Genomic DNA, 10,602 nt, shown 5'->3' with positions numbered 1-10,602 from the left:
CAAAAATCAAATTAGAAATATGTCCTGTTTCCATTCCCTAATTCCCTAAACTATTACTGTACAATGCAATTGAATTGTGAAACTATCTTTCTCCATGAACTTACAATGATTTTTCTTATTCTTCCAAGTAATATCGTTTGCTCCACACAATCTTTAGAGTTTTCACTTCACAGTTATGTTTGTTTCGATTATGATTATCTAATTTCAGTTGCTTTTTTCTTTAGCTTTTGGTGAACCGCTTTCACGGGGATTTATACAAAATCAGTTGGATGAAACTGAATAATTCGGAGCAGATTAAGGTAATATTTGCAGATAATATTGTCTTTATTATTTACATAAACAATAAAAGTTATGTAGCGCTACTTTTAACTTTGTTGTTACTCGCGTTTTAATACTTTGATATGAGTATGGTCTTTCATGCATATAAACTATTTGATGAAATGCTTGAATGAAAAATGATTTTGTTAGTATAGTGTTTGGTTTAATAATATGCAACTTCGTGAGTGCACACCAGGTGTTTGACGAAATGACAAAGGCGAAAATAATTATAAGAAGGTGCAAGGCGTCCATATGAAACAGGTGGTTTGTGATAATAAAGCAAAAGAATACAACAACTTAAGTGGAAAAGGTATTTCACTATTGTTATTGGTATATAAGCTGATTTTGGTTTAACTTTGTTTTGTAACTGTTACAATGTGTTAATCAAATTTATATTAGCTGTTGTTGAAATAGATTAAATGTGATGAGTAGGGATGTACCTAGGAAATTAAGTTCTTTTTCTTATATAATCGTTGCTATAGTTATATATGTATTACATGGAAATGCTATTTTTAAATTAATGAGTTGTATTGAAGCTTTTTGTTTTGAAATAATTGCATATTCACTAATGTGTGTTGAATTGTGATATTAAGGTGCTCTTGATTAAAAGTTTTCAAAAGTTATCAACGATGAAACTACTTTCCATTTTCCCAAATTTTAAGTCACTGAACAGGTTGGTAAACATTTTAACAGGTGTTCACATGGGTCATGATATGGCATAGTTAGAGGTGGACATTGCAGCCATGTGAAGCTTAACTTCCCATATTGAGCTCCTATATTTCAAAAATGTTGAGAAAATCGAATCCCTAACTAGAGGTTACATGTATTATTTTTTATATTTATTAAATTTTAGCTATTAGTTGAACGTTATGAACAAAAATTTGTTGGTCCCAAAGCTAATGGACATCATATATACAATGGTATTGAATTATTATTTGATAAAGAGCTAATGTTCTTTCTTTTAAGGTTACATACATGTTTTAAGTTGTTATGTGCTATTTTGTTGAATAATACTCTATACCAACTTATGTAAACTCACTTCGTTTTGAATTATTTGTTGATAACTGTAGATGTTAATAAGATTTGAGGAGCGTAGGTTGTGTGGTGTAAAACTTACTCGAGAAGATGATGGTATGTTAATATACAATCAGCTCTCAAGTAGTGAGTTGTTGTAATTATATAGTACCAACTATGAAAGTTAAAGTCATTGGAGTGACTAGGACCTCATCAGTTTCATTTGGTAAGCTTTTCTCTAATTACATTCTTCATATGTTCTTTTTACAATTTAAAAGTGGTGATGTACAAATATTAAAAGTGGTGATGTACAAATATTCTGTTCTTTTGATGTATAACATGAGTTTGGGGATACTAGAAATGGGCGAATATTAACAACTTTGAATTTTTTTTTTTTTTTTTTTTTTTTTTTTTTTTTAATCATATTGCAATATATGAAATACTATCTATAGGATTTGTGTTTGAAAACCTTTATTTTGGAATAGTTATGAGAAATTTTTTTTTTTTTTTTTCTTTCAATATTTGAGTGTATATTAACATATGTTATGACCATCTTCACTAAACACAATCTTTTGTCTTTAAAATATGCAGGTGTAGATGTTTTGACTCCTATATGACTTTTGTGGAACCATGTTTGACTGCTCTATGACTTATGTGGAAACATGTTTGACTCCTATACTACTTATGTGGAATCATGTTTGACTCCTGTATAGCTTGACCCATCATTCAGAAATTTTTATGAACTTCTTTTAATGTTCTCACTAAAAAAATTTAAACAATTAAAATATATGGGTATTTTTTTAAGCTCGGATATTCAAATAACCATTTACAGTTTTTTTTGCTCATGTATGTATATTTCAAAAGAAAAGTTTTTGTGCAAGAATGGATATCAATGGATATCAGTTTATGCTATTTTTGCACTAAATGGCAGGGTTTGATGAATTTCAGACGCGTTTATTTTACAGTTACGTACTCCGTACTTATTATATTATAGATACAGTGCATTTATATAATATCTACATGTTGGTTCAATTATATGTTTCAACTAAGACATATTATTTAAGTCGCTAAAAAATTTCGTAATTTACATGTTTGCTTTAACTAATTCGTGAAATCACGGGTCTTTTAACTAGTTATATTATTATTATATTATATTATATTATATTTATACCTACATACTAAAACACACCTTAATTTTATCGTTTCAATTGTTTTAGATTGTGGTTTTTAGTTTGCGTTCACACTGCAATCGGCCCTCAACTTCGGCTCAATTTACACAACGGTCCCTCAAGTTTACACTTTTCCAGGGTTAGAAAGTGTAAATATATAATTTTATTAAAATAAAAGAAACTAATTCCACCCAAATTTATAACGGGCCCTATCTTCTCGCTCGGTGTGAGTTAAATTTTTCCGAGATCACCGTTCAACTCGAAAAAATCTAACGAACCCAACGGGACTAACTACAAGCGAAACGAACACTTCTCAAAAAACGCTAAACACCTTGGGCTATCTTCAATACATATCCATACACTTATAATAAACTCAAACTGCCTACATCATATCGATGGTGATGTTTCTATTTTTTACACAATCTTCCCGACGTTAAAAATGCATATGCCATTAGATATACTAGGTACTAACGATGTGTATCCAAAAACACCCGTAGCAAAGCGTTTTTATTTCCGTAAATACATAACGCTACGTTAACTATGAATATGATTATGTAACCCGAAAAGCACCGCGGCATCGCGCGGGCCACTTTTCTAGTTAGTACTAAAAGTGAACGCGCCAAATAAGCATAATTGGGCAATCGCGTTGCAAAACGCTCCATAGTCTCTGAATTCTGAATCAAAAGACGTGGCTTACTTGCAAAATTGTTCGTAAGTTGAAGGATCGAGGTGGGCTAGGTATTATCAAAACAAACAATAGTACTATACCTGACAAACGGGTCGATATGGGTCGGGTTGGGTCAAAGATCAAATGGGTTCAAGTCGAAACGGGTCATAGGTGTGTCAGAATTAAAATGGGTCGAACGGGTTGAGTTGAGACCCCAGGTCGGGTTGGGTTAAGACCCGGGTGGGTTGGGTCGAGCTAGTAAAATTGTTCTTGTTTGTATTTTTTGATGTATCTCTTCCGAACATGCGTCGAAAACACGCGTCGAAAACACGCGGCTCAAAAACGGCGCGTCAAAAACGCGGCTCGAAAATGCGGTTTGCCAAAAATAAATTAATTGATAAAGTTAAAGTAGATTTATCACAAACCAATGCTATTAGGAAACCAAAAATGGAACTAACAAAGCTTTGTAGAAGGCAACTACAAATATTTCATATTTCATAAAGCTTATAAAAAAAACAATACCAACCTTTACATTAAAATAACGCTATTGTAACTAACAGGTAACAATACTAACAACACAACAAAACTCAATCCCACTTAAGTAGGGTATGAGGGAGGTAAGATGTAGACGATATTTCTTCTATCCTAGAATAAAGAAAAGTCATTTCTCTACCCAGAGTGAAACACCCTAAGATCTGGGTAAACACCCTAAGAGTAGAGTAGAGAAAGTCCTCCCTCTCAATACTAACCTTTACATTAAAACAACAACTGACTTATAAAAAACAAAAAATTGTAGGTGTTAACGAAACATTCCCTTAGACGTTAAAGCTTACCGATTCGATGGTATAAAATAGTCAAAGCAGCTATTGAACTCGACGTGTTATCAAACCTCAGATCTTTGCAATCCAAGTTGCGACTAATAACAAAAGCCGATGGAGGAGATAATAGTTGTGTAACCTTGTCAGCCGCAACTATCTGTTCTTCACGAGCTACTTCATTATTTATTAAATCCCTAAAATAAACCATAACTCATTTGTATCAAATCAAATTCAAATGGATATATAAAAAGAAACGTATATTATATCGCTCTATTAATAAGAGGTAGATTATTTTGGTACCAATATTAGCACATGTTGTATAGTCTAAGAAAAGTTATTTTGACCCATAACCCAACCCGTTTCATCTGAAAACCCAAGAAGATCTTACATGAGAGATTGTGCAAGTCTGGTTGGTGTGCATTCACGAAATAAAGCTTCGGGAATCACAGGTGAATCTAGAAGAATATTGGGGAGAGATATGTAAGGTATTTTAGCTTTATAACGTATAAACCATTCTGTTATGAAATGGGCTCGATAAGCAACAACACATGGTAATCGTGCAAGTTGCAGCTCCATTGCTACTGTCCCTGATGTACATAACCCTACCGTGCTTGCCTGCATAAATGTTCACACTCTATTACTGAAATTGCCTCTTAATTTGAATCGTTCAAAACTGAATGCTAAACCGTTCATGTAACTAGAGGCGGCAATTTTGATCCAATTACATATGTATGTTTATCAAATTAGCTTAGTGGGAAATGGGTCAAATGAGTAAAGAAACTCCCATAGCCTTTTTTTTTTTTTAAAGCATAATACCTCCTAAGTCATTTAAGAAGGTCTAATTTTACCAATTCTGCCTATAATTAAGAACAAACTATCACAATAAAATGGATTGTACTATGACAGAAAATAATATATTTTCTTTAGATCTTGACGATGTAAGAGATAATTAATTAAGCTTATTGTATTAAATTTTGAAAACATGATGCAGCAATAAGATTTTTAATGGTGTGACAGTAATCAAATGGTAACGAAATTGCAAAAACAAACACTTACACTAAATGCATCATACTTGGTGCGTGCTGATCCACCTGGAATGAGTACAACAGGTGTTGACCACTCGTTGACTTCACTATTAATATAGTCTGCTACATGTTTATTAGGTGCCACGTGAATTACAGTGGTCAAGTCTTTAAAAGAGTTGTTTAAGAGATTCACGGTTTTCGAGTAAATTGGAAGCATACGAGTCACTTCTTGTAATCTGCTCCCGGGAAGCAAGGTCAAGATTGTTGACCCTTAAGAAAACATACACATTAGAAAAATATTATTAGAGGTGTCAAATTGTGTTGATCATATAATTATCAATGTGTAAGTTCAGGTTATGTTTTAGTTTTAACGGGTCAAACGGTTACAAAAATTAGCTTAAATGAAAATCACCTGAAGAAATTCCGTATGTACTCCGGAACAAGTCAGCATTTCCGTGCACCTTCCATTCCTTTTCTATTGCCTGGACATAAAAGTCAAAGTCAAAGTCTGGTCTATTTAGACATTTGGCCAATCAACTGTATATTTAGTTTAATACTACGAGATACAAGAGTGGTAAATTCGACTCATTAAATTTGAAATGAGTTGATTTGAGTTGGGTTTTATCTCGGCATGTCAAACGGGACATATTAAAGGTAGAAGTGGCTAAAAGGTCAAACCAAATCAAACTTGGAATTTCTAGAAAAAGAGGTCAAAATGGGTCAACATCGGTCAAAGTCTAACTTGGTCAGCATCCGAGTACTCCCCGAGTTCCCAAGTACTCCTTAAGAAGTCCCAACCGAGTACTGCCCGAGTAGCAAGTTTTGAAACCTTGCATTTAAGTATAACATGAAAGAAAGAATATAAATGAGATTGGTCAAATACTTGTACCGGATTAAGCTCTAGTACGTCTTCTAGTACGGGATGGCCCACAAAAGTTGCATCTAGTCCATGAGATTTGCATATTTCCTCCTCAAACGGTAGAATGCACAAAATATGATCAACAAATTTAGAAAGTCCATTAAGTCTTCCTTCACCCCCATTCCAAGCCCAAAAAGACGGTGCAACATAATGAAAGTGTAATGGAGTTGTAGCTTCTTGATCGCCATATCTAGCTGCAAAAATTATTCCTATATTTTCCTACACCATAGTTATTATTATAGATTTAAAGAAAATTTAAAAAAATGTTGCATTGAATTATGGAACAATGTAAGAGAATTACCCTTTAATTTCTGTAAAAGACGAAATGAAAATCCTTTGGAATCGATTGTGACTACAACGTGAGGACGAAATGAAATTGCAGCCTCAATTGTTTCCTTCAGTCTGACCTGGAAAATTATAATTAATTTAATACGTAGCTCTGAGTAATATAGAATGTTTATAATGTATTATGTACAAGGTCGAGACGGACGTTAACCAACGTTGACTTTTAAGTAAAAATATATTAAACTTACATATTTTATAAATAAATGATTAACTCATAAGATGATGTGGTGTTAGTTTAAATGATCTATAGGCTTATATAATGTTTTTAATAATTATTGAGTATTTATTAACTTTTGACTGAAGTTGACCGACTTTGACTTGACTTTTTAGCATTTACCGACTAATTAGACGTTTTTGTGCAAAACGGGACGGGCTAGTAACCAAACTGCCGCAACCACCGTTTGCAACCATGCTTAAGGGTGTGTTTGGCGCACCAACTTATTAGAGCTTACTGGAGCTTATGGGAGCTTATAGGAGCTTGAGCTTATGATTTTAATAAGCTCAAAGTCATAAGTTTTGTTTGGTAGACATAAAAGTAGAGTTTATGAAACTTACAAGCTCTTAAAAATAAGCTCTTCATAGTAGCTTATGAAGTAGAGCTTATGAATTGAAAAATAAGCTCCAACTAGTTTACAAAACACTTATATAAAATAATAAGCTCCAGCTACCATCTTCAAAAATAAGCTCTAAGCTCCAGCTCTAGTCCATGAGTTCCAGCTCCAGCAAGTTTCATCCAAACACACACTAAGTAGTTATTAATTTATTTACTTCCTCTATTCTCACGAAAGAGGTTCCTTATTTACATGCCAATACTTATAATGTAATCCAAACACACACTAACGGTATAATTTTTTTTTTTTTTTTAACATACTAATACTTATTGTAGCATATCCCAACATGTTGTGTGCATTACATTATACTTATTTACATGCCTTATTGCACTATACCGTTACATGTTGCATTACATTATATCGCATTTAAATTACACGTATTTACATGCTACATGTCTTTATGCTTACATAGTATACTTATATGTTTTATACTGCATATTATAACTACATGCTTTATACCTACATGCTTACATACACATTTTAAACTTACATGGCTTGTTATACTTGCATATTTGACACTTACTTTTTTCACTTATATGTTCTTTTACTTTACTTTGTTACATGCCATATTTACCTTTACATTTTCCATGGTAAGGTTCCTTTTATCTACTTTACTTTACTTGCATTTAGTTACTTCACTTAACGGATTTCATGGTTCTTCTGGCCGGAGGTCCTTGGGAAGCAGCCGCTCTGCCCTATAGTATAGGGAGGGACGACTTCTTTTACCCGCGGACCGATAGGTATCCGTGGGGGGAGGAATGACTGCCCTTTTACTCTAGGGTAGAGGAAAGACTGTCTACATCTAACCTCCCCCATACTCCACTTTAGTGGAATTGGGTATTGTTGTTGTATTCTCACGAAAGAATTTCACACATCTGGACGGATTTGTTACAGTTATTACCTTTCTTTAGAAAAAGTTCAGGATATACTCTCCAACAATTTAATCACAACGTATCCCATCTTTATAAAAAATGGAGCCTTTTTTTCTTTGTAAAAAAAGTTGTAATAGCTTACTTGAAGCTTATGTAGATGCGGCAACAACTCCCATATCCCCATGATAGCAATATCTTCAATGGGAAAAAGGGATTTCAGTCCATGCTTTGACATCAGAGATCTGACAAATGACACAATCAATTTCTATGATTATTTACTAAAGAAAATTGTGAGAGTAATACCACAACTAAAAATGCATACACAAATACATATATGGCTAAAATGCATTACCCTCCAACACCAGCAACGCGTATAGGGTATGGGGAAAGCTTCTTGAGAGCAGCTATAAGACGAGAACCGATAACGTCTCCAGAAACTTCTCCTGCAACCAAAAATATCCTCATTTCTCCATCTTTAGATGCCCCGTCAACTGCACATTGTCTACAAGTAGAGAAAAATCGTCTTACTGATGACAAATATGTTCTTTTATTTGAACTCTGAATACTCTTTAGAAGCATCTCGATGTTCACTGCACATAAACTCAAATTGATTAAAATTCTGAACACAGCACAACACATATATTTACTTACTGAATGAAAAATACTAATAACAATGATCCTCGTAGACAATTCTAAATTTTCTTTATGTACAATAAGAACGGCTAAATTATTATGCTTTTTTCTGCTCTTAATTCTGTAATAATAAATTTCTGTTAACTAGTACTATACACATTAACACATACTATTATAGTTTTGCTTGATATATTTATTGATCTACACATACTTTCATAATCAGAAATTTCTACTCCATAACCATTAATATCATACTCATCTTTAAGCTCCTTATATTGCAATGTATGTACTCAAAACATAACATATATGAAGAATAAATATATTTTTTTACAGGTAGAAATTACCTTCATATTACTCCCTGTACTCAACTATTAAAAATAAAGCACCAAGCGTAAAAATATCGCACAAATCTTAAAACTCACACAAAACTTAAAATATTTAACAGAATTTCAATTTTAAATGTCTCGCACATAACAACCAAACTGGCGCGGAACTTTAACATTTACCTAAAAACTCAGAATTTTATTTCATTTCTTGTTTAAATTTTCGGTTAGGCTAACAATCTGGAAAATGAAAGCTAAAATTTGAGATACTATATATGTAAGAGTATGTATATATGTCTGTACATAGTGTTGTAAATTGATTGATAAAATATGAAGATGTGAATAAACAGGATTTGTACCTGATTTGATGCCGGCGGAGATTGGCCGGAGATTAGGGTAAACGACGGCAGGCGACTTCACAGTTGCAGCAAAGAAAAGAGAGATGTCTATTTGAAGTTCAATTTGGTCCTTTAATTTTAACCTAACTTTTGATTTTGATCCCATTACTCTTTTTTTTTTCTTTTCTCACATTTTACTTCCCATACTTTTTTCTATCTTTTTGATTGTTTTAAAGTTAATAACTTAAAAATGATAATTTGCTTTTGTAAAGAGATTAATGAAATTTAAGATTGTTGTAATTCATTTGATCATCGAACTTTAATTGACGAGTTAGACTGATTTAGATTGTTCGTAACCAGTGTTGTAAAAAACCCTATTACTCGATTAATCATTTTTAGGAGTAATCCGTTCCGATTTTCAAAAATCCGTTTAATTAAACGGTCAACGTCAATTGATGGATCAAAATCGAATTTGGTAATCAAAGTCAGTCAAATTCAAAAATGGTTAACATTTTAACATGCATTTAAACTAGAATTTTATAGTTTTAAAGCAAAATAAACAATTTTAGACAATTATTTTAAAATTTCTCTTTATATTATGGTTTTTTTTCTATAGTTACACATATAATTTTTAAAATTTAATATTTAAATGTATACAGTACAATCCGATTAATCTCCGATTAATCCCCGAATTACTGATTAATCCTTTCAAAGTCCCGACCGATTAATCCCCGAATAGCGAATTTTGCAACCTTGTTCCTAACTATGTCTTCTCAGTTCTCCCAATAGATCGTCAGTAAAGCAATAACATAATTTGACACTGTCGTTATTAAAACATCAAGAGCGTTGCAACAAATAGAAATAGACGACTCTCAAACCTTCTCACCTCAAATACAAACGCAACTCCTATAAAAAAAAATTGAAGAGCAATTAAAAAAATCAAGAAATAGCTTCCAAATTCAATTAAAAACAAGAAAGTGTTATTTAAAATCAAATTTCCATTAAACTATATTGTTCTCCAACCTCACTATTTTTGTCACTTAAAATCATACTCAATAACAATATACAAACTATTAAGCATCAAAAATTTTGTTTCCATAACATAACATAATTTCAACATTATACTATGCAATATTGATTAATACAGGGATACTACATAGTCAACGTACACGCATGAAGCATGGGATGAATTCATTACTAGCAGGAATGAAAAGTTCATAACAACAAAAACAAATGTTTGAAATGAAATTTGTTACGACACCTGTTGTTAAAAAAATACAAATTTATAGTTACATATATCCATGTTTGTTTAATTTAAATATGATAAATGGAAAAAAGATTTTCTATGGATTTTACTAACCTCGGCCATAAAAGCTGTTGCTAATATACTTAAATGGTAGTATATAACGATTATATATGACTGTAACGATGATAATGAAATGTACAAATACAATATTTTAATTCATGTTAACGATAACAGGGCTGGTGTTTGCAAAAAAAAAAAAAAAAAATTATTTTATTTTATTTTATTTTATTTTATTTTATTTTAT

General features: G+C 32.1%; 1 protein-coding gene and 1 long non-coding RNA gene across 3 annotated transcripts; one reads left to right on the top strand and one right to left on the bottom strand.

Annotated features, from left to right (window-relative positions):
- LOC139897904 (uncharacterized) lies at positions 1-2,146 on the top strand. The gene is made up of 5 exons (XR_011776823.1): positions 1-127; positions 225-299; positions 515-628; positions 1,389-1,558; positions 1,924-2,146. It is a non-coding gene; the product is annotated as an uncharacterized lncRNA (long non-coding RNA).
- A 1,758-nt stretch (positions 2,147-3,904) lies between these two features.
- On the bottom strand, positions 3,905-9,135 carry LOC139897903 (probable lipid-A-disaccharide synthase, mitochondrial). 2 transcript variants are annotated; one of them, XM_071880616.1, is made up of 9 exons: positions 9,074-9,135; positions 8,111-8,348; positions 7,901-8,000; positions 6,232-6,337; positions 5,895-6,124; positions 5,424-5,493; positions 5,043-5,281; positions 4,375-4,601; positions 3,905-4,180 (listed from the first exon to the last, which is right to left on the bottom strand). In XM_071880616.1, the coding sequence occupies exons 2-9, from the start codon at positions 8,335-8,337 to the stop codon at positions 3,991-3,993; spliced, it is 1,389 nt and encodes a 462-aa protein (XP_071736717.1). In that variant the 5' UTR covers positions 8,338-8,348; positions 9,074-9,135; the 3' UTR covers positions 3,905-3,990. The 2 variants fall into 2 exon arrangements, with proteins under 2 accessions (XP_071736717.1, XP_071736718.1); XM_071880617.1 differs by having other exon boundaries at positions 5,901-6,124.
- Positions 9,136-10,602: the final 1,467 nt, after the last annotated feature.

The sequence above is a fragment of the Rutidosis leptorrhynchoides genome, chromosome 3 (genome assembly GCF_046630445.1).
Source record: "Rutidosis leptorrhynchoides isolate AG116_Rl617_1_P2 chromosome 3, CSIRO_AGI_Rlap_v1, whole genome shotgun sequence".
NCBI classification, from domain to species: Eukaryota; Viridiplantae; Streptophyta; class Magnoliopsida; order Asterales; family Asteraceae; genus Rutidosis; species Rutidosis leptorrhynchoides.
The sequence above is the reverse complement of the archived record's forward strand: the minus strand, read 5'-3'. Positions and strand labels throughout refer to the sequence as shown.